Source organism: Kogia breviceps, chromosome 12, assembly GCF_026419965.1.
Source record: "Kogia breviceps isolate mKogBre1 chromosome 12, mKogBre1 haplotype 1, whole genome shotgun sequence".
NCBI lineage: Eukaryota > Metazoa > Chordata > Mammalia > Artiodactyla > Physeteridae > Kogia > Kogia breviceps.
Window position 1 is genome coordinate 99,766,548 of NC_081321.1, and position 26,928 is coordinate 99,793,475.

At 59.0% G+C, this 26,928-nt stretch overlaps 1 protein-coding gene across 2 annotated transcripts in view; it reads right to left on the reverse strand.

Moving 5' to 3' along the window:
- CELSR1 (cadherin EGF LAG seven-pass G-type receptor 1) overlaps positions 1–26,928 on the reverse strand; it is a 144,736-nt gene that overhangs the window by 66,087 nt on the left and 51,721 nt on the right. The window contains exons 2-4 of one of the 2 annotated variants that reach the window (XM_067010437.1): positions 25,183–25,821; positions 7,828–7,890; positions 4,599–4,821 (exon numbers count right to left, since the gene is read on the reverse strand). In XM_067010437.1, coding sequence (XP_066866538.1) covers positions 4,599–4,821; positions 7,828–7,890; positions 25,183–25,821 — 925 coding nt within the window. The remainder of the gene's footprint in view (positions 1–4,598; positions 4,822–7,827; positions 7,891–25,182; positions 25,822–26,928) is intronic. The other variant, XM_059081660.2, reaches the window with a different exon arrangement.

A 26,928-nucleotide genomic window follows, 5' to 3' on the forward strand; every position in this document is an offset into this window, starting at 1 on the left:
ACCTCCGGAGTGAACTCGGGACTGTTTCCTGAGCTAGCTGGATGTCTCTCTCTCATCGGAGATTAAGTGGGGGAAATTCTTTCCTTTGATTCCAGGTTGGTTTACCCGTTTTCATGCGGCAGGGGTCTGTCAGAACCAGCCTCAGGCATGTGAGTCTAGCCTCTCCCTTGAGTTACATAAAATTGACATTTCCCGCCCAGACCTTGCATCCTCTCGGTTTAGAAGTCAGCAAGCACTGATGACAAACTCTAAAGAAAAAAATACCTGCACTGCAAAGTGGAGGCTCCAGGTGTGAAGTGAGCAGGTAGAAGAAGAGCTGAATTAAGACAGGGATCCACTCGACCCCAGGCTCGCTTCCCTTTGGGGGGGTCTCACTGTTGTGGGTTTCTCTTTGGACCGAGGTGGGGGCTGGTACAGGGGGTGGTCAGTGCTGAAATGGTCCTCCGGGCAGGCACCACGCACTGCTGGGAATGGACGATCTAACGATGGGACCCAGGGCCACAGGGAGGGTCTGAACAGCACAAGTAAAAAGGGGAACGGCCAGAAACAGACGCCGAGGCCTGGTGAGGGGCCAGGGGAAGAGAGAGAACAAAGGATGGGGAAAAGGAGGCGGGGACCAGGGAGCTGAGGCGCCCGGGAGCCCAGGCCCTTGGCAAACAGAAACCAGAAAGAGGAGAAGCAGCTTCGAAAGATGAAACAAAAGCCCTGGGCCGGTGCCCCAGCCCACCTTTCTCACAGTACGCCTGCCCGTCAGGAGGCAGGAGGCCCAACTCCTTCCAGGCCCTGCCCCAGAGCAACCGCAGCCCCGACATGGAACCGTTCTCCTGCCCAGGTTCGGGGGTGGGGGGGGCTTTCTATGATTTTGCTTTTGAAGCTAAACTCCCTGATTTGGCCTCGGGCCCGACCTTTTAGCCATCATCAGGTGTGTCGGAAATCGTCCATAAATTGTCACATGTGAGCATCTAAAATACTAGATCTGGGCTTCCCCGGCGGCGCAAGTGGTTGGGAGTCCGCCTGCCGATGCAGGGGATGCGGGCTCGTGCCCCGGTCCGGGAGGATCCCACGTGCCGCGGAGCGGCTGGGCCCGTGAGCCGTGGCCGCCGAGCCTGCGCGTCCGGAGCCTGTGCTCCGCAACGGGAGAGGCCGCAACGGTGAGAGGCCCGCGTACCGCAAAAAAACAAAAAATAAAATGAAAGATAAAAACAAATAAAATACTAGACTTGACAAGCAAAGGGGACATACGCTGCATTACGTGGACGCTTAATTAATCACGACCGTTCTTTAGTTTCTCTGAGTCTGGAGCCGCCAGACTCCCTTTGTTGGTTTCCAGCACGTCCGCCAGCCGCTGTGTCCATGGGCCTCACCCCCAGGGCTCTGGTCAGCTTTCAGGTCAGCCTCCTGCAGCTTACTCGCTGCACTGCCTATGACAGAGGGCTGCCGGCCATGCCCAGGTGGTGGGTGGCTGTGGCCACGTAGACACCAAGTCCACATGCCATCGACCTGTTTGCCAGAAGACACAGGGCACCTTTGATTTGGCGGGCGGGCACCCACAGAAGCCTGCTATTCTCAACATCCAGCCACGTGGCACACAGCACGGCCAGGGGTCCCAACGAGGTGCCCTCCGTTGGGAGGCTGTGCCCACGTGGTGGCCTCCTGAGCACAGGGCTTAGGGGCAGAGGGTGGGGACGTGTCGCTGGAGCAGGCAGGGCCAGGACCAGGGCCTGGCGCAGAGGCCCAGCGAGAGAAACGGGAGGGCAACAGCAAGTGCCTGGAGAGGGAGCCTCATCAGCCGTTTTGCAGGGCGGGGTGGAGCCCTGAACCGTGTACCAAAATGTGGGCACTCACCCTAAAACGGCGGCCCACACGGCCCAAACCTTAAAACTGCCCTTAGAATCAAACAGTACTGCAGCCTTGCGGCCGGGCGCAGGGGGCCAGCCGGAGCTGGATCTCCCATCCCTCCCTCTTCCAAGTCCCCGGGAAAGGGGGTGATGCTCTTAGGATCAGAAACAGCCACAGACAGGCAGGGCGCCCGGCACGGGTACACGGGCTCCACGGATGACAGCTGCTCTTGCTATTTTATTAAAGCTGGTCTCCAAGGGAAATTCAGGAAGAGGGCAGAACGTGGGAAACACCTGCAAATCAGGACAAGAAGGCCCTGGGCCCGTATCCTTTACGGGGGCGGGGGCCAGGGGGCGGGAGATTAAGAGCACAGGTTAGAGGCCAGGCCTGGGGGTCCCCCACCGGACAGCCTATGACCTTGGGCAAGTTTTTCAGCCTTCCTGCCTCAGTTTCCTCACCTGCGACATGGGGAGAACAGTGACACCGGCTCTCAGGGTTCTCGTGAGAAGGAAATGGGCCTGACAGGTGAGGTGCCAGAGCAGTGGCGGCACAAAACCCGAATGCGGCCGCTGAGCGATCCACGCGGAAGTCTGTGGCGAGTCGGGCAGAGCCCAGAAGGTATTTCAGCAGCAGGGACCAGTCTCCTTAAACAGGACGTCCTCCGAGAGGCTGCCGTCTGCACCCCGCACAGATGTCCGAGCCCAAGAACGTACCAAGGGGCTGAAGCAGGGCAAAGTGGGTGCAGGGGTCTGGCCGCCTCGGCAGAGCTCCCAGCAGACACTCAGAGTGCCCGGAACGTCCTCCCTCTACAATTCCACCCCCTCCCACCCGCCACCGGGCCAAAGGGCCCCTCCTCTGGGAGAGCGGGAGCCCCCCCGGCCAACGTCTCGAGGCCACAGCGGGGAGCACTGGGCGCTCACGCTTGGTGAGAATGGAGCTACCAGCCAGCTGCTCGCCTGGGCACCGGGGTGTCACGACACAGGACAAAAAGCCCCCAAGGAGCTTCAGGCCAGTGGGTGGACAGGGACAGAGGGAGAGCTGGACCTCAGCACAGAGATAAGCGCGGGCACAGCAATCCTGGAGCAGAAGCCCGGAAACACCGGCCAGGGAGCCCGTGTGGCCGTTTAAAGGCTTCAAAAGGACATGCATCTCCTTTGGAGACTTTAGCCCAATCAAATCATCTGACAACCGGGAAAGAAAATCAGGATCAGGAAATCTGGCATGAGTTCACACCCCCAACCAATGATCTAGTATGAAGGATGGGTTTAGAGCAAAAAGATCTGAGCCGCAATGTAGAAAAGCCGCCAACGACTCAAGCCGCCGTGTTACCCAAGTGCCCTCCTCCGGACCTTTCTTTAGGGGCAGTCAGGGTGGACGGCGGCCTGATCCTGCAAGCAGCAACATCAAAGGCTGAAGGGAGCAGACAAGCGGTCAGTGAGTGACCAGACGTCCAGCCGGAGCTGGAATGCAGGTACAACCCCGCCTGGGTCGGGGGGGCTTCCTGAAAGAAGCGGCAGCAGTCGGGCGGGCCGGGGCTGAGGAAATGCCTGTGCAAGGCCGGGCAGGTCCAGAGAATCACGAGGTGAGGGTGGCCACGTCCCAGGAGGCAAGGTGCCAGAATCGGGGGTCACCAGGGGTCAGCACACAGGGGGCCACCCTGTGCCCTATGAAGCAGTTTGGGCTCTGCCCCCGGTGGCAGGCAGGCAGGCCCGGCAGGACTGTGGCACGGGGATCCACGTGACTCGGGCCGAGAGCAGACGCCACCGCCGCTGTTCCACGGGGGAGAGGGCGGTGGCCCAGGCCAAAGTGCTGGCAACTGGGAGAACAGCGGCAAAAGCAGGGGAGACATGAGGTCAAGGGACTCACAGGGCGTGACCGAGATGGGAGGGGCGGCGAGATGGAGGAGGACTGCCCGGGGGGGGTTCACATCAGCACCCCGCAGCGCCTGTTGGCTACACCGTGCCCCTCACCTGCTCGCGGGGAGCAGCCCCAGGAGAGGAGCCTCCCCATCCCTCCCTGGGATGCCCTGTTCTCCAAAGGGCAGCTCAGAGGGAGCATCTTGTTCTGACGGACACAGAATGCCGCATTCCCCTCACGGGGCCCCTAAACGCTGACCAAATACAAAACACACCCTGCACTACTAAGGTGAACTTGACAGAAGTCTTTACAATGGAAGCGACAGACTTTTAAACGTTAAATTAAATCTAGATTCTCTCGGAGAAAAAGATGCCAAAGTAAAAGAATGGCCACAGCACACAGTCAGGCTGCTTCCTCCTGTTACGGGTTAAAGAACCAGGGAGGAAAGGAGTGAGGCCGCCCACCTGCGGTTTCCCAGCAGACTGGTGGCAGAGCAGGAGCCTATGCTGAGTCTCTTTCCCAAGCCTGCTGGGCCCTTTCCCTCCACCTTCTGGCCACCTGGGTGGCAGGGGTGCCCACGTGGTGGCAGGGGAGTAGGACCAGGGCAGCCGGGGGTCGGCTTCATGGGCACGTGAGCCGGGCGGGCAAACAGGGCGCCACACCTGCTAATGCTCTGCTGTCACCAGCTGGAAATTCTTAATTGTTGAACCATATCCTCAATTTGCATGGGGTCCTGCAAATTAACTGGCCGGTCCTACAGCCAGCGCTGGCCAAGGTGAGGGACTCTCAGAGGGCCCAGTGGACGGGCGTTGCCGTTACAGGACGGAGGGCTGCGCGGAGACACAAGGCCACCTCGCAACCTCCAACCCCAGGAGGTGTCGCGGGGATGCGCGGGGACTCACGCGAGGGCCACGGTGAAGTGGAAGCGCTGCCTCAGGCCGCGGAAGGTGACGAAGGACTGTGGCGGGAAGCTCCTGGTGGTCACCTCGCAGTAGGGCCTCTCGAACTCGCCGGGGGGGCACACGCAGTGGAAGCCGCCAATGAGGAGGTTCACGCAGGTGCCTCCGTTCTTGCACACGCCGTTGGTGCAGCGGCCGGAGCGTGCGTTCACCTCGCAGTGCTCTCCTGGGGGACGAGGGCGGGAGGAGGTCACGCGGTGGCCTGCTGGGGGGAGGGGGGCACTGCTCCCACCCAGGCCGCAAACGCCGCTGCAGAACCAGCTGCTAAACCCAAAACCCGGGGGCACCCGAGGCCTCTGGGAACCACCGTGGAGTCGGGCTGCAATCAGACGTGTGCCGTTCCCGCTGGCCTGAGGGCATCCAGCACCCGGCGGGCCGTCTAAGGGTGCTAAGGGGCAGCGGGTCCCCGATAAGCACCCCAGGGGGCTCCTCAGCCTAACGCACCAGGTGGCCAAAAAGCCACTCCAACCCTGTCCCTGTCCCGGGCCTGCCGGGGTCCCCGCCCTCGGGGGAGTGCAGCTGTGAACACTTCTGGGCATCCAACCCCTTTCTGAACTCCCCGCTGGCTGAGCCTGTCTCCCTTATGAGAGAATCACCTAGAAAGAGTGAGGATGACGAGAAGGCCTCGTGCCCTCCCCGCACGCCTGCCCGCACGACGGCTGGGCCACCTCCGGGCCTCGTGGGAGACCCAGGAGCAGGCCAGGGTCACTCTGGCCCGGGGCCTCCTGTGTGGCCTCCTCCCTCCCCCACTGCCCGGCCAGGCAACGCTGGATTCCAGTTCGTCTGTAATCATGTCTGCGCCTCCCTCCGGCCTCCAACTGTGCTCCAACGTCCTCCCTGTGGCCTAATCCCTCACGACAGGAAGGTTCTGGAAGCTTCCACATAGAAACAGCTGGCCCCCCGAGGCCCGCCAGACCCAGAGTGCCCACCGCGGCAGCCAGCAGAGGTCTGGCGGGGTGATCCCCGCTCCCTGGGACACAGCCCGGACCTGCCTCTGTCACAGGCTGGACATTGCCAGCCACCCACAGACCCGCAGCCCGAACACCGGAAACTCCCCAGCTCCCACCGATGTGTGTCACCAGTTTTTGACTTTTAAATGAATGCATTTTAAAATAAAAGTACTACATTGCATACTAAAAAAAAAAAAAAAAATCACTGCACGAATAACGCGGCATGGGAAGCCTTCAGCAGTTTCTTGCAGGTCCCCACAGGAAAACATCAGGAGAGCTGGATGCCCCTGCCGTCCGGCATGTTTGCTCAGTGCAGTACCTTGGAGACCCTCCCTGTTGGCACTTGGAGTTCCTCCTCTTCCTTCCTAATGGCCGCACAGTATTCAGTTAGAGCAGCAGTCCCCAACCTTTTTGGCACCAGGGACTGGTTTCATGGAAGACAATTTTTCCACGGACGGCGGACGGCGAGCGGTGGAGGGGCGGGGGGGGGGGGGGAGCGGGGGATGGCTCAGGCGGTAACGCGAGCCATGGGGAGCGATGGGGAGAGACACATGAAGCTTTGCTCGCTTGCCCACCTCTCGCCTCCCGCTGTGCGGCCCGGTTCCTGGGGTTTGGGGACCCCTGCGATAGAGGACCCCATCAGAATTTAAATCACGAATGTTTCTTGTTCTACTACTGATGGACACGGGGCTGTTTATAGCTCGCTTTTATTGCAGGTAACTTTTTTTTTTTTTTTTTGCAGTACGCGGACCTCTCACCGCCGTGGCCTCTCCCGTGGCGGAGCACAGGCTCCGGACGCGCAGGCTCAGCGGCCACGGCTCACGGGCCCAGCCGCTCCGCGGCACATGGGATCCTCCCGGACCGGGGCACGAACCCGTGTCCCCTGCGTCAGCAGGCGGACTCTCAACCACTGCGCCACCAGGGAAGCCCTGCAGGTAACTTTTTGATATACATCCTCGGTGTGTTTTAAGAATATCTCTCTTGAGAACATTCCTAAAAGTGATGAATCAAAGGTACACACAGTTGACATTTTGACAGCCGCCCTTTTTGACTAACCCAGTATTTCCAAACCATCCTCCCCCAAAGGATGCACGAACTCATACATCCTCGCCAACACAAGGTATGTTCAATCTGTAAAATATTTTGCATTTCTGACAAATGACTCTTCAAGGTGTTTTATTTGCAATAATGTTTGATGAGGTTCAACATCTGCCTGAGTTTTACTGGCAACGTCCATTTCCTTTCTCTGAACTGCCTGATTATTCCTGTGTTCATATTTCAGTGATGGTTGGTCTCGTTTTTATTGTTACACAAGGTCCTCATAAATTTTAGAAATTAACTATTCTCTGCCATTTCTGTGATAACTCCCTCTTGGCTTAAGTTTAACTTTCAACTTATTTATGTGTTTGTAGTCACATAAAAATGTTATAGCTGCACATGGTCATAGTTATCAATTTTCCCTTTGCGATACTAGTGCGCTCGGGTTATGAAAAGGCTGGTATGAAGAGATACGAAACTCAGAGCTCCAGAGACATCCGGCACCAGGATCCTCGGTGCACGGAGAAGCGTGCGTTCAAACGGCAGCATCAGGCTTCCCTGGTGGTGCAGTGGTTGGGAGTCCGCCTGCCGATGCAGGGGACGCGGGTTCGTGCCCCGGTCCGGGAGGATCCCACGTGCCGCGGAGCGGCTGGGCCCCGTGAGCCGTGGCCGCTGAGCCTGCGCGTCCGGAGCCTGTGCTCCGCAGCGGGATAGGCCACAGCAGTGAGAGGCCCGTATACAGGGAAAAAAAAAAAAAAAAAAAAAGGCAGCATCATCCTGGAACCCAAAGTCACTGGGGTCCCCAGAGACGGGCTTCCCTGGACGCCCTCTGTGCCTTTTCGATATTGAACCATGTGAATACATTCCCTACCGTCTCAGTCTGCTCGGGCTGCCGTAACAAAATACCATGGGCTGGGGGCTGAAACAACGGAAGTGTATGTCTCACGGTTCTGGAGGCTAGAAGTACCAGCGAGATCAGGGTACCAGCACGCTTGGGGTCTGCTGAGGCCTCTCTTCCCGGCTGCCCGCTCACTCTGTCCTCACACGGCCCTTCCTCTGTGTGTGTGTGTGTGTGTGTGTGTGTGTGTGTGTGTGTGTGTGTGCACAGAAAGAGGCAGAGATTTGTTGCCTCTGCTTGTGTGGACACTAATCCCATCGGATCAGGGCCCACCCTGACCATTTACCTGAATTACTTCCTGTAGGGCCCACCTCCAGATACAGTCCCATTGTGGAGTTAGGGCTGCAACCTGGGAATTTGAGGGGGGGTGGTAAACAATTCAGACCAGAGCAGGCATGTATGAGACAACTGGGAACTGGAACAAACTGGAGAGTGATACTAAAATTTATCATCATTTGAAAAAAGAAAACTTAGATGCTGTGGAAGAGTGGGTACTGTGGTGCACCCCACATGTCCCTCCAGGACCAGGGTTCTGGGGTGCTGGGTGACAGTGGCTCACAGCTGAGACTCCGCACTCAGATCCTCCTCCCGGAGTCCCTCACCCAAAGCTGCATTAGCCCTTGCTGGGGCAGCTCACAGCCAGCGACCGGGTGAGCGTGGAGAGGGAGGGGCCCAGAGCCCCTTGGGCTAGTGCAGCCACCTCGGCACTGTACCTCCAGAGCTGAGACGTGGGGTGCACAGAGGCTTTTGCTGCCACTGCATTGCAGCCCAACCTCTCCTCTGTGCAGCCCTGGGTGCCCCCCACCCCTGCCCCCTGCCCCTGCCCACTCGTGTCTCCCGAGAAGGCAGATCTCCGAGCCTCAGGGTCTGTTTCTCAGGGAAGCCAACGTCCCAGTGTGCAGATTTTAGACGGCTCAATAATTGACTGGTGTAAGAAAATCCTTTCAGCCTTCCAAGGGAGCACTTCAGAATGAGCTTCCTTTTGAGGAGCAGGTGAAACTGATCTGTAATTAGCATAACAAGCATCAGAAACAAATCTGAACTTCCTCTACTTCTCCCAAGTATCTTCCTTCCCAGGTTGCAACACCCAGGAATGCACAACTTGCTAAGCAAAGGTAACCCAGTCTGAGTCCCTCAAAAACAGGGAGGAGAGTGGCCATCAGTGACCTCTACTGACCTACATAACCGTGCAGGGGCCACCAGGCCGGGGACCCAGGGCCAAGCCCACCCCCAGGGCCAGACAGTGTCAGGTGGGTTCTTTTTCGCCCCCCTCCTCCCCACCATGCAGGGCAAGGAGGGAGAGGCCAGAAGGCCCAGCCAGCTCACCCACCTGTTCTCCCCTAGCAGGGACTGCCCGCAAGGAACCTTGTGGGCAGAGGATTCACATGCTGCCCAGAAGGAAAAGGACGGCGGCCCACCCGGCTGCAGACCCTCCGCTCAGCTCCACCAGCAACGGAAACCGTCTGATCTCCCCGCCACTGGCCCCCTGCCCGCTCCCGGGTTAGCAGGGTGCCCTGCCGGCCCCAGAACACTGGGCTCGGCCACCCCGCCAGGCAGGCTGTGTGCACAAATCCACGCGTGTGCACACATAGCCTCACACGCACTCGTGTACACACACCTGTGCCCTCACTCACACCCAGTCACACGATACCGACACATCTTCGCACACACACTCTCATCTTCACACGCGTTCACACCCTCAGCCACACACGTACACACCTGCACACACAGACACAGCCAGCCACATTCACACCCTCACACACACGCTCTCACGCTAATCCCCACTCCTGGCAACGGTCTCCTCCAGGTGGGCAGCCTGCAGCCTCCTTAAATTCTAGTCATTAATTTTAAATGCTTAGCTGAAAGTGTATTTGTTCTTCATACACTTCAAATTCTTTAATCTCTACTTTTAAAATACATGTGACGTCTGGGAGTGTTTGCCTTCCAAGTCCCAACTTGGCAGGCCAAGGGCATTCTGAAATAATAAAGCCGCCGTAGGAGGACGGGGCGGGCCGTGCTCCCCAAACCATGACGGCCAACAAGTGGGGGGCCTGGCACGGCCCCTTCCCACGGTGCTCTGCCCGCCGTGTTCCAGAATCCTGCCCATCCGGGCTCGGCCCAGGTGGTCAATGTCACCAGGATGAAAGCACACAGCCCACGCCCCCAAGTGCGGCCACAGCAGCTCCCAAGCTCTGCCCTCGTGTTGACCGGAAATCTCAACTCCTCCACCTCCACCTAAGGACTCCTACAATGCCCTCTCAAGGGCCGCCTGCTACCGAGGCCCAGAGAAGGAAGAGGCCCCGAGCGCGTCCGCGTGCACGCGCACACACACACACGCACACACACACACACAGACACAGACGCACACACACACACAGAGTCCCCTTCATTCAATTCCCAAAGACCTCAATTTGACTTTGCTGACAGTATTTCTGCTCATGTGTGGTTTTCAGCGACTGCAGGGAAGCCTCATTCCTCAGGCCGCCCCTGTGAACAGGAGGACGACAGAGCAGGACCCGTGCTACCCACAGCCATGCTGCAGCTCAGACAGCTGCCTTAAAGCATCCGCTGTCCCGTGGAAAGGGCGTGATGATGTGTGGGATTATTCTGTTCCTCTACTTAACCAATTCGTGCCATTTCAAATCAGCTGCAAATAAAGCTAAGTCTCCGTGAAGTTGTTCGTTTTAGGCACAAAAGAGATCTTTTCGTTTCCAATAGGTCGTTGTAGTATTCGTTTCCTGGAACTGCTTTAACAAGTACAACAAATCTGGTGGCTTAAAAAGAACAGAAATGTGTTCTCTCATAGCTCTGGGGGCAGAAAGTCCAGAAAGAAGGGGCGGGCAGGGCCGCACTCCCTCTGCAGGCTCCCGGGGAGGATCCTTCCGGCCTCTCCCAGCTGATGGGGGCTCCCTGGGCTCCCTGGGCTGTGGCTTCATCATCCGTCTCTGCCTCTGTCATCACGCGGCCGTCTTCCCTGGGTCTCAAATCTCTCCCTCCTTTCTCTCATAAGGACGCCAGTCACTGGATTCAGGGTGGACCCCAAATCCAGGATGATTTTACTATTCATCGAGAGCCTTACTAATTACATCTGGAAAGACCCTATGTCCAAAGGAGGTCACATTCTGAGGTTCTGGACATGAATCTGGGGGTGATACCACTCACCCACTCCTAGCGGCCCTCCACGTCTGTCCTAGAGTTACAATCATAGTAAACGTTGGCCTCTGCAAACACGGAGTCCCGAGGTGAAGCAGCACCTGACCCTGTGGGGCTGCATTCCCCAGCTTCCGAGAGACTCACGGGGCTCTGGTTTCTCTGCCCTCTGGGAACGCTCTCCCGGGCCTCTCCCACCAGGCCAGTAAGGGGCGGTGGGCCAGGGCCAGCTCCCCCCTCGGCAGCCGTGCCTCAGGCCCCTCCTCTGGGACCCCCACACGGCCATCAAGCCCTTTCTGCCCTTGTTCTCTCCGCCGAAAACCCGGGCTTCAAACCTGTCTCCCCTCGCCAAGCCTGCTCTCCGGGCCCCCCACCTGGAGAGGGTCCTGCAGCTGCCCAGGGAGGGGGTCAGGAGCCCCGGGGCCGTCCCCTCCCCTTCTCCCTTGTCCCCACCAGTGCCGTCCCCCAGGGTCCGTGTCACTCGCCTCCACTGCCACCCGCACCCCAGTCTATGCCAACCCCGATCTGCACAACCCCAGACAGTGACCGTCGCTCGGGCCCCTGGACCCACGTCAGCGGCTCATCACCTTACAGACCTGCCTGTCCTCCACACAACACCCGAGAGAGCTTTCCAGAATGCTGGCGTGGCCACATACCGGCTTCAGAACAATTCCTCTGCTCCATGAAGACCCTTCCACCTTGGAGCCTGGCCCTCGGCCACAGGCCAGCCCCATCTACGCCACACTCACCACCTCTCATGACGGCCACATGTTGAATCGGGGGATTCAACAGGCTAATGGAGACGAGACCCCCTAGGTCCACACTCACGCATATTCACCACTGTCAACCATCACCCCCTGGTGACCCCCTTTCTCTGTGCCTGGCATCCTCTCTGCTGGCCTCTGCAGGTGGCTTCCCTGTGCCTGGATGCAGCTTCACGTCAGGCACCCTGCATCCCCTCAGGAGGCTTCGCCCACCCACCTGACCAGGGCCAGGGCGCCCAGGACAGAGCCTGATGGGCCCAGAATCTCCCCTCTCCAGAGAGCGCCCACCCCTGCTCCAGGCTGTGCAACTGTCCCCCAGCCTCTGTCTCCCCAGGCTCTGGGGTAGGGGCAGGGTCTGTCTGGGGGTCAAGTCTAAGAATATCTAGCACACAGAGGGTGCCTGAGAAACGCCCGGCACGTAGCAGGTACTCGACGAATGCTTGTGAGATGAAGTCATAAAATGCCAGGATCTCCCCTCTTCCAAGCCAATGATGAATGCCTGTACAGAATTATAAAACCTGCATAATTCACAGGTTCGATTCAAACAGTGTTGGGAATTTGTTGATCTAATGAATGAAGAACTAACTCTACTGAGAAACACGCTTTGATTTTTTTTTTTTTTTTTTTTAAATAAAAGGCAGTGAGAACTCCCTCTGAGCATGCAGGTCTCAGATGAACGGGGTCCCCTAGAAAGGGTCTCGCCTGTGGGTTCCAGGACCTTCGTTCAGGCCAATCCCAGGCCCCCGTGTGCACCCTATCAGGGTGCTTTCCATGGCAGCCACTCCAGCTAAACTGCACAGTCATCCACTTACACGTTTCCTTAACTGTATCTTCTCCTCAGGGCTGTGCTGGCAGATCCTGGCGGCCCGTCCTCGGGGGAAAAAGCCCTGATTCGCAGAACTGTCCCATGTCCATGGGACGTCACAGCCAACCGGGCATCAGAACTCAGAGTTGTGAAGAGATGTGATAGGATGGTTTTTCATTCTTAACATCATCTTACTTTAGGCAAATAATTAGGACCAAATTTAGTGAGCCCTGTATCTTTTTTTAATATACAGCTCTTACACGAAACGCTACTTTAATGCAATAAATGTTCTCAGATATGCTTGCTTAACAAGATGTAACTTCACCGTTTTCCTCTTCTAGGAATCCTCCAAGTAAACGTGGGCTCCCGAAATTTATTCCAAGCACCCTGGCATCCTGCTTCGAGTCAGATGCTTGCTCTGAGCCATTCAAAACCTGGGGAAAGTCCCCCCATCCATCCTCCTCGTGTGCACCCCCAACCCATGATGCCTGCCAGCGTCGCCCTCCCACCAAGGATCAGGTTCACCCGGGCAAGCTAAGAGCCTTGCTCAATAATGCATGGAGCGCTGCAACCCCCTGCCGAGGAGGACCCGAGGCCTGGCCTCCCGGTCACGGCTGCAAAGGCAGAACCCCGCACGGAAAACTGGGAAAGGACCCCCCGCCCCATCAAAAGGCATTCGTAGCTGCAGAACAGGAGCGCCCAGGAGCCGAGGCCCCTCTAGCCGCCACGACCTCACGCACGTCCCCATCGCTGGACGCCTGTCCCACCCAGGCTTGGGGCTGGGGGTGGCAGGACGACACCGGCCTCCCAGGAACCCCGCCGGCAGCGCCAAAGCCACAGACCCTCGGGTGGGGAGCGTTAAGTGCCCTCGAGAAGCGCCAGCTTCACAGAGCTTAAACAGCGGCTCATGTGCAGGGGGGCTGTGATGACAGCTCAGTGTTACCGGGGCGGAGGAGGCCGTGCAGCCCCTGGTGTGGGAATTCTCACGCGCCCCCCTCTCACAGGCCGGAAACTGACACCCGGCACAGGGTATAAGAACACCGTTTTTTGTTTGTAACCAAAAAAGATATTCCTTAAAGATAAGGGAAATGGAGGAAAAACATAGTGCCCGAGTGGGGGAGCCTCTGAGCTGGGCTGTGCAGGAGCGTCCGTGACGGTGGAGACGGCTCGGACCCAGAAAGGGCCCCAGCGGAAGCACAGGGATATCGGGGGCTGGGCCGGATGCTGGGTGACGGGTGCGCACCTGGTCAGGTCTGCGAAGGACGAGGGGGACAGACAAACACCCTTCTCCGTAGAGAGACCTGTGGGGAGCAGGGCCTGGCAGGGGGAAGGTAAAAGGCACAGGAGTGTGTGTGTGTGTGATGTGATGTGTGTCTGTACGACGTGTATATGTGATGTGTGTGGTATGTGTACGTATGTCTGTGTGGCATGTATGTGTGATGTGTGTGGTATGTGGTGTGTGTATGAGATATGTATGTATGTCTGTGTGGTGTGTATATGTGATGCGTGTGTTATGTGATGTATGTCTGTGTGGCGTGTATACGTGATGTGTACGTGTGATGTGTGTGGTATGTGATGTGTCCGTGTGTGGCGGGTATGTGTGGTGTGTGTGGGGGGTGTGCATGCATGTGTGACAGTCACGGCAGGTCTGGGGGAGGAGGAGCAGGGCAGGAAGCGGGAGATGAGGATGTGAACCTGGTTCCTGCCAAGAGGCGCTTCAGAAGGTGCCATGCCGGGGGCTGCTGGGGATGCGGAGGAGGGAGACGGGGAGAACTGGGGGCCAGCAGGAGGGGGAGCGCAGCCAGGCCGAACCCCTCGGCCCTGAAGCAGGGCCAGGACTGGGCCCCGGGAAGGGAGGGGCATGCAGAGGTTTGTATGACTTGAGTTTGTCAATAAATAAAGAGACAGTTGCCTTCTGGTCCTAAGCGATAGCTCAGGGCTTTGAACTAGAAAAACGAGACTCTCCGGAGGCAGTGATCCACCCGCACAGCTTGTGTTGGAAGCTTCAGGAGCACGGAGACAAGGACAGGGTCTCTGAAAAGGTTAAACACTGAAAAAAATCGGTCCACCCACCCACCCACGGCCTAGGCACGCCCTCCCAGCTAACCGTGCCCCCCCCCCCCCCCCGCCAGGGTGTCCGGAGCAGGCTCCCGACCGAGTGCTGACTCAGTTTCCCCGGCTGGAAACCCTCCCTGAAGGCAGGATTTCTGTTTCTGGCCCTGGGGCTAGCCTAGCCCCTAGGAGGCTGGGGTCAAGGTGAGATCGGCTAATTCTGTGAAGCTCTTGAGCTGAGCATCTGCACGTGGGACTGTCACATGACCCCCTGCTCTGAACTGACTTCTTGAGCCTGGAGGCCCCATCTGTCCACCCCAAGCCCCGCACTGGCCTGCTCCCCACCCCCCAGCTCCCTTCAAGCCTCTCGCCCTCCGCCTCTGACTTTCAAGGTTGCTGGACTGCCTCACCTCCTGGCCAGGCCCTGGAGCTCCCTCCCCTACGGGGCAAGGCTGCCAGGAAGGGCCCCTCAGAGGCCAGACACCTGCCCACACCACGGGGAGGGGAGGCCGGAAGCCCAGACCATGGCAGGCCTGCCCCGGGCTGGGGCTTTGGGGTGACTTCACTACTGTCTTTGAAGCAAATTCCCAGAACCCCGACACACCCATTTTTTAAAAAATATAAATTAAAAATGCATTCCAGCACCCAAAAAAATGATTCCAGCTTCTCCACGGCTCCTGGCTGTAAGTCAAGAGTTACCTACACACCTGAGAGGCTGAAACCCGGCAAACCTGAAAAATCGCAGTGCTTTCCAAACTCCTGGTGCAGGTACACAGCCCGGCCCGGCCCGGACCAGCCCAGTCCAGCCCGCAGCCATACCTGGGGACCCCCTCCTGTCAGAAAGGCGGTGCTCTCCCCACCCGCCTCTCCTCACGTCCATTGGGGGGTGGGGGGAACAGAAAATAAACCAACCCTGAAGTCAGCTAAACGGTGGCTCCTAAAAGATACGTCCACATCCTAATTCCTGGAACCTGGGACTATCACGTCACGTGGCAAAAGACGTGATTAAATTAAGGATCTTGAACTGAGACCCTCCTTGTTACCTGGGTGGGCCCCCTGCAATCACGCGAATCCTTATGAAAGAGGAGCATCTGGAGTTTACAGACCATGTGAGGATGGAGGCACAGGCCCAGGGAGCCTGAGGCCACCACGGCTGGAAGAGACAAAAGGACCCGCGCCTGGTGTCCCCAGAGCCTTTCAGAGGGAGCAGGGCCCCGCCCACACCTTGATTTCAGAATTCTGGCCTCGGGAACCCTGAGAGAATGAATTTCTGCTGTGTTAAGCCACCCAGCCTACAGTCTTTTATTCCGGCAGCCACAGGAAACCACTACGAATCCTAAACACGCCACGGAAACCGGAGAGACTCAGCAGAAATCTCTTCCTGGGGACGGTCCCCTAAGAAAGCAGCGCCCCTAACACCTTTCGGCGCCTCCATAAGCCTCAGCGGAGCTGAAGCCGTGGAAGAAAAAGCCCCCTCTGTCCCCCAGGTCTTTGTGGTACCCAGTGGGCAGCAGCTACGGACCCAGGAGGCACCAAATGAACACACACAGGTGGACCCCCAAACCTTGGCTGCCAAAGCCGGTGGGGGAGGCCCCCCAGGGGGCCGGACACTGGCACGTGGGGTGCCTGGGGCAAAGGTGCACCTGGTGACCAGGGGAGAGTTCACCCAGCTGACCCCCAGGGCCTGAGCGCCCAGAACCCCATCTTGGCTCCTGAACCCCCCGAAAGCAAAGGCAGGGTCCTTCCCAGCCAAGGATGTGGGCTCAGAAGGATACAGCTGGTGGCAGCTCAGGAGACATCTGGGGTCCCAGAATGGTGGAGGGTCCCACCCCGGGGCAGCCTGGGCCCCAGCCAACATCCCCCAGGGGCCTGGTGGGAGGGAGGTTCACGCTGTCCAGGGCCCTCCTTGTGCCCTTGTGGGCCTCTGCAGGCCTCTCTCCAGAGACCATGGGATGGGGGGCGGTACACAGCCTGGAAACTGCCTCATCCAGGGGGGCCCCGGCTTTGGGAGAGGTCACCCAGAAACCCCTGGGCCAGAGCATCTGTCCTGCAACGTCCCAAGAACCAGCTCCAGGATAGCATCTCAGACACAGGACTATGATTTCCTTCTAAGGACGTGGGGCCCTCTGAGGGTCGGGGCACGGGAGGGCCTGGGGGGGTCTCCTGGAGAGGGTGGGCTTGCGTGGGTGGGATGGGAGACGCCCTGCACCCCGGGGAAGATGGAAGCCTGGAGGCCGGGCTGAGGGTCCCTGCTGACCGTGGGAGGAAACTGTCGGTGGAAAGTAAACTCGCAGCTGCGGGCAGCGAGGCCGGAAAGCGGCGTCCCCAGCACTTTATCAGTTAGTAGGGAAACCGTGCCAACTCTGAAACGGCGACGTGTCCAAACGCAGCCGGAATATGCTAACAAAACCTTAATCATCCAGGCAACACAGCAGCTCAGCCCCCGATGGTTCAAATTCCCCTTCCTGCATGGTGCCGGGAGGAGGGACGGTTCCCGGGACAGACGGACATCCAGAGAGAAGAACGCGCATTCTTTATTCGCCCCTTGGACTCAGGACAGACGCGCTGCCCTGCCTCACGCACACGGCCCCCTCCAGCTGTGCCCGGCGACCCCAGCAGAGAAGTCCCAGCCCGTCGCCCCCCAAGCCCTACACACTCGGAGCACAAGAGACATCTGTCTGTCCACATCAGGGAAAGGGCTCAGGAGGGGGCGATGGGCCAACAGTGTGATGGAGACCACTCTCCCTGGGGCAGTTGGGGGTGGCCACTCGCCGGTCAAGGGCTCAGGCTGGACCCCCAGGAACTCCCGGCGGCCTGTGGTCCACGTGGTGCCTCCGGAGAAACAGCGGGGACCGACCCCAGTGCCGATGGCAAAGGCCTCGCTTACTCACCTCTCCGCAAGTACCGACTGACTGAGCATCAAGGGGGTGCCGGGCGCCGGTGGGAGAGTACGGAGCCCCGAAGACATCCACATCCTACTCCCTGGAGCCTGAGGCCGTGTGACCTCACACCACAGAAGGGCCTTGGCGGGCGTGGGTCAGGTAGGGATCTTGAGACCTGAGACAGGGAAGTTACCCTGGACTCCTGGGGGTCCTCGCGGGGGACGAGGGTCAGCGGTGAAGCTCTGATGACAGAGGCAGAGGCTGGCGTGAGGTGAGGAGGGGCCGCCAGCCAAGGGATGCAGGCAGCCTCTAGAAGCCGGAGAAGGAGAGATTCTCCCCCGGCGCCTCCAGAAGGAACTCTGCGAGAATAAAATCTGTGCTGCTGAAGCCCCTCGTCTGTGGGACTCTGTCACAGCAGCTGCAGGACACGAGCTAAGAGGGGAGCAGGAAGCCCAGTCCTCGCTCTCATGGAGCCTGCCTTCCGGCTCTTTCTGCAGAAGCAGCTGCTCTCCACATGCACACACACACCGGCTGCTCACAGCCTGCACGGGGGAGACCCCCGGCAGGAACTGGCCAAGGAGCCTCGTCTCCCCTCGGACAGCGGGTACGACGACCCGGGAAGGTTCTAACCGCACGTGGCATGTCCTCAGGCCACTCCGCTCACCGTGGTCGGACATTTCAGCGTCTACCTGTGTTCCTCACCGACCCACGCCCTGCGCCCAGCTCGTCTGACCCACCTAGAAGCTGTCTGGGTGGACACGAGGAACGCTTGTTTTTAGATCTCTGAAAAGAAAACAAACCACAGAAGGCTGTTGGAGTGTCCTCTGTCCCAGCAGACGCTCGACAGGCAGGTCGACAAGATGTGGCCGTCACCACCAACCCCCAGAAGCCCTGAGGCCAGTGGAACTGTCTTCCCAGCAGCCAGATCATGTTCAGGCCCTGACCCCTGGTGCCTGTGAATTAATCTCACTTGGAAATAGGTTCTTGCAGATGTCCTCAAGTTAAAATGAGATTATACTGGACTAGCAGGGGCTCTAGTCCAATGACTGGTGTCCTTTTAAAATGAGGGAAATTTGGACACAGAGACAGAACACACCAGGGGCGGGGGGTGCCATATGAGGACAGAGGCAGAGACTGAAGAGATGCAGCTACAAGCCAAGGACCACCCAGGACAACCAGAAGCTAAGAAGAGGCAGGAAGGACTCTCCCCCCTAGGGCCTCTGCAGGGAGCAAGTCCCCGCCGACCCGACACCCTGATTTTGGACTTCAGGCCTCCAGAGCTGCGAGAGAATAACTTTATGTGATTTTTTTATTTCAATAAATTTATTTTATTTTTGGCTGCGTTGGGTCTTCGTTGCCGCACGCGGGCTTTCTCTAGTTGCGGAGAGCGGGGGCTACTCTTCATTGCAGTGCGTGGGCTTCTCATTGCTGTGGCTTCTCTTGTTGCGGAGCACGGGCTGTAGGCGCAGGGGCTTCAATAGTCGTGGCACGTGGGCTCTAGAGCACAGGCTCAGTAGTTGTGGCGCAGGGGCTTAGCTGCTCCGCGGCATGTGGGATCTTCCCAGACCAGGGCTCGAACTCGTGTCCCCTGCATTGGCAGGCAGATTCTTAAGCACTGCGCCACCAGGGAAGTCCAATTTCTGTTATTTTAAGCCACTCAGTGTGTGGTCCTTTGTGACAGGAGCCCCAGGAAGCTAACAGAAGCCCTGTTAGCCCCGTCCCTGTCCCCAGTGGCCGTTTGGGCTGTGCACGGACACCCTGGCCAGACAAGGGGGATGATTATTCTGTTTGTCAAGACTTCAGCTTTGGGGGCTTCCCTGGTGGCACAGTGGTTGGGAGTCCGCCTGCCGATGCAGGGGACGCGGGTTCGTGCCCCGGTCAGGGAAGATACCACGTGCCGCGGAGCGGCTGGCCCCCTGAGCCATGGCCGCCGAGCCTGCGTGTCCGGAGCCTGTGCTCCGCAACGGGAGAGGCCACAACAGTGAGAGGCCCGCGTACCACAAAAAAAAAAAAAAAAAAAAAACAGCTTTGGGAGAAAGAATTCCATGGAAGAGAAAAGGAGATCCCTGGCTAAATTTATCCCCACTGCAATCTCTCTGTATATGATTTTAATGGAAAACAAAGTCTTCCTGAAGTGCAGTAATGCCCTAGCTTTACAATAATGTACTAGAGAAATGCTGGATATCCCCAACCTGGAACCGGTAGAAAGAGCCCAACGTCAAAGACTGGAGAGGTGCTAGAGAGAGAAACTTGGAGTAATCCTGAGTATCTGAAAAGTACATTTTCCTAAGAAAGGACTCTGTTTCTGCTTTGTTTGAGATTTTAAGTATAGGCCAGGTAACAATTTTCACTTTGAATGATAACTAACTCTCCGGTTTAAGGACTAAATTCAACTTGACGACGACGAACTCTCCCAAGCGGTGCTTTAATGCAGTAAATTGCAGCAAGTGCAGCGAACTTATTTCTCTTGTGTTCTGTGAACGTCACCCCACGTGCTGAGGACAGCGCGGCCCAGACGCACGAAGCACTTTTAGTCTAATGTGGGGGTGCGGGGGGGGGTCCGTGCACTCCAGGAGGATGGAGATACTGTTACTCTGATGAGAGAATTCAAGATAAAACTCAGAGCTGGAGTAAGAATCAGAGAAGTGCCGGAATTGATTTAAATTTTTCCCCGTGAACAGAAAAGATGATCCGATTTTTACATTAAAAGCTTCCCTTGGCCTTGAACCTACACAAAATATCCTGGCCCTGGGGACAGTCAGGGCCCGCATCCCTGCTGAGGTCACCCCGGGGGACAGTCAGAGTCCCGGAAGCCCCCCTCACAGGACAACAGGGACATCCCATCCTGGGGCTGTTAGCACAAAGCTCAAACCCAGCGTCACTGAGACTCTCCTAAGTGGCCCCTGACCCTCTGATCCCCAAACCAGGCTAAATGCAGCAGGGGCACACCCTTGACGACACAGGGTCCAGCAGCCTGGATGTCCGAAGCCCAGGGACAGCCGTGTGCTTCAAGCCCAGAGGCAGGACTGTTGGCTGGTATTTGCCGAAACACCCTCTGAACCCAGACAAGCGGCCTTGGGTCTAAACACAGAGGCTCAGGAATAAACGGAACCCTCCCCTCTGTGCCCCCCGACACGCAGATGACCGAGAGGTCCTTGAAAGCCCTCCTGCCCCGGTGACATCAAAGCTGCCGCCTTCTCAGGAACGCACCCCTGGGCCCACGTGGCTGTGGCATAAACCACTGTCCGCTGCTCTCATCCTGGGAGGACGTGTGTGAGGAAGGGGTTCCAAGGCAGCCGTGGGCCGGGGCCGCGTGGGCACGCGGCTGGGCAGGACCCGAGTGGATCCCGGGGGGCACACCCACCGGCAGGACAGGAAGGGACACAGCGGACGGAAGGGGGAGCCCCGTCCCCTCCAGCTCAGCCACGGGAGCGGCTAGAGGCGCTGCTCCGAGCACAGCACAGAGTCCCAGAGCTCCAGGACGTCTTCTGAGGCCTGCGAGGAGGAGTGGCCCGGTCAAGGCCTGCGCCCGTCGGACGGCGGGCATGGGTGTTTATCACGTGCCTGCTGTATGCCCGGCGCTGTGCTGATGGACAAAGACGCTGGACGCAGAGGGGAGGGAGCAGACAGCACCAAGCAGATCCGGACTCCAGCCTCCGAGCTCTGCCGTGGGCGAGGGGAAGGCAGAGCGACGGGGACGCGGAGGTGACATTCGGAGGTGACATTCGGGAAGACAAGGGAAAGCGCACTCGAGGGGCAGGGCCCCGGGGAGAGGAGCCGGGCATGTTTCTGGAAGGCGAGCGAGGGGCAGTGGGGTGGGGCGGGGCCGGCCCCTGCGGCTCTGGAAGGAAAGCCCCGGGGCCCCCCACCCGGCTCTGCACCTGGGTGTCCCTGAAATGGGTGACAACTGTCCCTACCTCATGGGGTTGGGACAGGCACAGGGAAAGAAAGGGCCTGGAGCAGAGCCTGCGTGGACTCGTGCTCTCCGCCACGTCGGCGAGGGGTGATTAGACTGTTTAATTAGGGAGACGACGCATCAGGAGGCCACAGGACCCGGACGCAGAATCACATCCTGAGGCTTGCCCTGGATGGGTTTAGTCCAGGGTCCTCCTGGGCGGGAAGAGTTTCCTGCCACCCCCTCGGGTAACAGGGTGACGGCGAGTGAGACCCTCTCCCCGCGGCCCCTGCTCAGCGACGCCGCCCCTTAGCCATCACACTTCATTCGGAACCTTGAGCGCAGAAGGCGCTTTTTTTTTTTTTTTTTTTGGCAGTACACGGGCCTCTCACTGTCGTGGCCTCTCCCGTTGCGGAACACAGGCTCCGGACGCGCAGGCTCGGCGGCCACGGCTCACGGGCCCAGCCGCGGATCCTCCCGGACCGGGGCACGAACCCGTGTCCCCTGCATCGGCAGGCGGATTCTCAACCACTGCGCCACCGGGGAAGCCCCCTGAAGGCGCTTTTTAATAGATGCTGTGGAGTCAAGGAAGCAAGAGAAAGGACCCAGTAAACAGGCAAACCAGGCCATTCCGCCCTCGAGGAATCCACAGGGCGGGCAAGCCTGAGCTCAGAAGCCAGAGCACCGGGTTCGAATCCTGACTCACCCTTCACCCGGGTCTAGAGCTGGGCTCCTCCACCTCCACCACAGACACAAGGCCCATTCTCCGTGGGGGGCGTGCTGTACCCTTGGAGGATGCAAGGCAGCGGCCCTGGCCTCCAGCCCCGAGCACCCCACCCCCAGCTGAGACAAGCAAAAACATCTTTGGATACTGTCATGTGTCGCCCGGGGGCAGAATCACCCCGGCTGAGAACCTCTGGGCTAGAAACTTTAATGTCCCGTACCACAGGCTCTCCATTTATAAAATGGGGCCGTACAGCTGCCAGGAGGATTGGGGTAACAGTGTAGAAGCATCTGGAACAGTACAGCACGTTAAGTGCCCAATAAGTACAATCTGCAGGTCACTGCTGTCCTGAGGATCCTGGAAATAAGTGGATCACACCCAAAACGAGAGCAGAGCAACCCACGCATAAACAAGGCGCCGAGGAAGTTTCCAAGAAGATCCACGGTGTCACTGTCCAAGGAAGCTGGGCAAACTTCCAGAACCTTCCGACAGCAGGGACAGCGCTGCGCTGGGTCCTGAGGTAGGCAAGGACAGAGGGACGGCAGGTGCGGGGCTGGGGAGATGGCAGGAACGGGCTACGTCCTTGGGGAGCTTAACCAAAAGCAAAGCCAAAAGCAAAGCTACGCCGCTCGCAGGCTGGAAGACAGAGGGGCCGGAACCCAGGAACCCGGGAACCCGGCGCGCGCGCTTGTCACACGTGACAGTCGCTGAGCTGCGCCTCGACGCCTCCAGCCCTTCTGGCCCCGCTCCCGTCAGAGTGGGGTTCCCTGCAGACCCCCGCCAGGCCCCCATGCAGAGCCGCGAGAAGGGGAGATGCCTTCTCCCCACCAGGACGGGCAGTCCTCTTCCCTGGGCCCTCGGAGCTTCCCTGAGGCCAAAGTGGGCTGAGAAACACAGGGGAGCTGTCGGGGTATTTTTCCAGCATCAAATTCATGAGCTTTTCCTGAACTTAACTGACACCTTCCTTCACCCAGCTCGTCTCCCGTAGGCAGCACAGGAAGCCAGGGTCCTCCGGAGGCCTTGGGCCCCTTCCAGCTTCCCGCCCGCCAGGCCCGAGCTCGGCTTACCAGGGAGCAAGTAATAAAACCCTGGCGACGACAGCACAGCTTTCACCGCGAATAAATGGGCTCAATTACCTGCACCAAGAGAGCAGGGCTTCAAAGGAAGAAAGGAAGAAACAGAGGAAGGGCGACAGAGTAAAAATAATCAGTCTAATCTCGGAGGGAAATACATATGATAATTTAGTACCAAAGACATTCAAATTAGTCCCCTGCCAATCAAGACATTTCAGCGGTGATGACACAGGGGGTCATTCCCAGGCATAATTTCTCTAGAAATGACTCTGGCGATGAAAAGAAAATTTGAGAACTCTGGAAGTCCTTTCCACCCAATGGGTTGAGGCCTCTTTAGAGGGGATCCAGGGTCCACGGGTCCCTTGCGGCCTCCACTTATCCTGCCCAGACATGGCCCCAAGCTCACATCCGGGACTTCTGGAAGCCAGGACTGCTGCTGCGGCCACGGGACAAGCTGGTGCCCTCGACCGAGGTAGACCCCACCCTTCAGACCCATCCTCAAGATGAAATCACCGGATTCTGGGGGTGCTTAGGGGTGTCCCCCACCAGGTCCCCACCACTAAATGTCTCCACCAGGGAGAGGGCTGGTCACCTTGGGTGGCCCACCTGACTGGGCAGGGGTAGGTCTGCTGCGTGCACTGGCTGGGCATAGGGCAGGCACTCAGTTAATACTCCCGGAGCAAGCGAATGACTGCTCACTGGCTGACTCCCTGGAGGGCACCAGGCTCTTTCCCAGGGCCCAGGGCTACGGCTTCCCCACTTGAAGCACGAGTCTTCCGCAGAAGCACCCCCCCCGTCCAGGCCACGTGGCAGGGAGGGGGTCAGGGACAGCAGCCCCAGGGGGAACGCTTCTCCACCGTGAGGGAGGCCGACTGTGCTCGGCTGGCACACCTGGTCAGGCACTTCGGAAGAGGCCGAGATGCCACCTCAAGGCCGTGGGGAGGGAAGGGGAGGAGGGGGAGGACCCCCACCCGCGTGGCACGGCTCCTCGGCACAACCAGAGCCCCCTGAAAACTCAGGCGTGTGCTTGGGGGCTGGAGTCTCCTTTGCCTTCCTTCCCCGCTCACCACCAAGCTCCAGCGTGGCCAGGAACTTAGGGTTAACGCTTGAGAGACCGCGGGGAAGAGATCTCCAGAGCCGGACAGGATGGATGGACAGGCAGACAGACACAGACGGGCGAGGGGAGGGGAGACACAGGCAGGCGATCAAGGCTTTCTCGCCGCAGCGGTGCCAGCAGATTATAACCAGGCTGGCGCTCAGACGCGGCCAAGTCGGGGCGCACACCCATCTCCCCGGGCTGCCTAACGCCCCCTCTTCTGGCTGGGGCTCCTCCTCTTCAGAAGCGAAGCACCACACGGCGGCCTTCCTCCCTCTGTGCTCCCGCCCCAGGCTTTCTCCGTTCCTGCCCGACGAACACCCGTTAATACCGTAAGCCCCGTCCTAAGCTCCATCAGTGGCGCCGCGTCCCACGCGCACAGAACCCATTTCTCCGCCGTTTACACCAAACACGTCAACCGAGGACACGGTCCGCGGAAGACTCTGAAAAACCACCACCGGCACGAATCAGGCCCCACCCAACCTCAGAGGACTTTCCAAAAAGACAGACGGCCACCATCTGCCACAGCACACTTGTTTGTCAAGTGGGCCGTCTTTCAGTGTAACGGGCCATCGGAGACCAAAGCAAGAGCATATGTTTCTGTGCTGCTCTCGGCGGGTTTTTTATCTTTAAAAACCGCCGCTGGCTGCCTTGAGAGCGATTCATCTTTGTGACAAACGGGGACGTCTCGAGGTAAGGGCATCTTCCAGGCAGAGAAGATGAGTAATTTCTACAGCGACAATGAGGCATGAAAAAACCAACAGTCTTTCCAGACCCAGGCGATCAGTGGCTCACAACTGCCATCCTAGTCATTACACTGTTTTCCAGAAACCAATTAAACTCGAAGTCCGGAACGAACTGCTTTAAATTTGAAGCCACATAAAAAAAAGCACATGTCGTTACATACGCGCAGATCTTTTGGGCGGCTCTGGCACTATCCTCCTCCTCCCACTGTCCTTATAAAGAGGGTGGCTTAAGTGGCACGGGATCATTAGAGACCTCGGGGCTGAGCTAAGCAAGCCGGGCCGACGCCCAGGCCCGTGGTCCATCCTTTGACCCTGTCCCCGAGGAGGGAAGTGGACAGAGGAAACCACCTGACACCCTCCGACCTGCGCACCGGGAGCCTCGTGTGAAGCAGAGGCGACCCGGGGCCTCCCCACCGCCTGCGCCACCCCGGGACCCGCGAAGGGTGGCGCGTACCTGTGAAGTCCTCCTGACACTCGCAGGTGTAGCCGCCCTCCCGGCTGTGACACCGGCCGTGGGCGCCGCAGGGGCTGGAGTAGCACAGGTCGATCTCGGTCTCGCAATAGTCGCCGGTGAAGCCGGGCGGGCAGCGGCAGCGCAGCCCGTTGACGGGGTGGATGGGCCGGAAGAGCACGGTCGGGGAGCTGATGAAGGGGGCCGAGCTGTCGAACCTCAGCACCGACACGCACTTCATGTAGTTCTCGCACGGCTCCCGCAGGCAGATGTTGTCGTCGAAGGGCAGGACGCGCTGGGTGGACACGGCCGTCAGCAGCGTCCGGTTCAGGTAGATCTGCTCCTGTAGGTCCTCCGACGGGAAAAACTTGTCCCGGACGCCTCCGGGGAGCAAGGCCGAGAAGGTCACGTTCAGGATGTTGGCGCTGACGTCCGTGTCGTTCTGGATGTTGAAGACGAAGACGGCGTCCTTGGTGGTGGACAGCACCGTGGCCACCCCTTCCACGAAGCGGGACAGCAGCGGGGACAGGAACTTCTCCTGCGACATGTTCTCCAGGCGCACGGTGATGCTGTTGGTCAGCATGTCGTCCGTGATGATGCTGACCCGCAGGGTGCAGAGCGCCGCCACGCTGTGGACGCCGTCTGCGGGACACAAGGGGGGGGGGTCACTCGGAGGCCACCCCGGCCCGACCGGGAACCGCGCCCCCGCGCCCCAGGCCCCGCCCCTCCCCACCCACCACCACCACCACCACCACCATCCCCCCTACGGCCCAGACCCCCCTCCTCTCCTCCCACACTCGGCTCCCACCATGCCCGTCAAGCTCAGAAGCCCCCAGTGCAACCCCCAAGTGCCCATCAGGGGGTCTCAACAACCACCACGATCCAGCCCCCCAGCCTCACACGCTCTGCTCCAGGCGCGTGGGGACGCAGAGCCCCTGTTTTACCTCCTCTGCACCTGTTCCAGCCACTAGGTGACCCTGCCCATCCCCCAGCCCAGTTCAGACCCCACAGCGTCCAGCACGGTCCAGCCCAGGTACGGCCTTGTCTCGTGCAATGCTGGCGGCTTCTCTGCTCTTAGCTGTGACCTACTCATCTCCGGGCGCCCGGCACACAGGACAGGACAGCACGTGCTGCTTCAGAAAGACGCACAAGAGGGTGTTGCGTCTCGGCCAGCACAGGCGAACCGCCCGTGAAACGAGGCGCTCGGGACTTGGGGACTGGAAACGGTGGAGTATTTGTGTTACCAGGCTGAGCGCAACATAGGTTCCGAGCCCAGAACCAGAGGAGCTGTCCAGGGGCCGCCACAGGGGCTCCGCTCACGATGGCCACAGGGCAGCAACATCACCTCCAGGGCAGCCCCGAGAGATGCAGCCACCCTGCCCAGAGGGCCTTCACCTGCCTCCTAGTGCCCGGCCCCCAAATGTGCTCTGGGACCCGAGAAAAACCTGGCAAAGTTCACATCCTTCTGGCTCAGCTCAGACCCGTGTCCCTGCAGCCCTGATGGATTCCCCCCGTGAGCACACCCACCCCAGTTTCCATGAGGCATCTGGGCAAGCCTGTGAGCCCCCGGCGGGTCCCACCCCTCTGCAGGCTGAAGCCTGGCGGTGCCCACCCGAAAGGCGGGCTCACTTCCGGCTTATTTCCGCGAAGCTGCAGGGAAGTCTTAGGACCACTGAGAGGATGCAGTCAGGTGACAAAACCTGGAGGCCATCTTGTCACTCTGGACCCAGCACAGTCCCTACCAAGGCA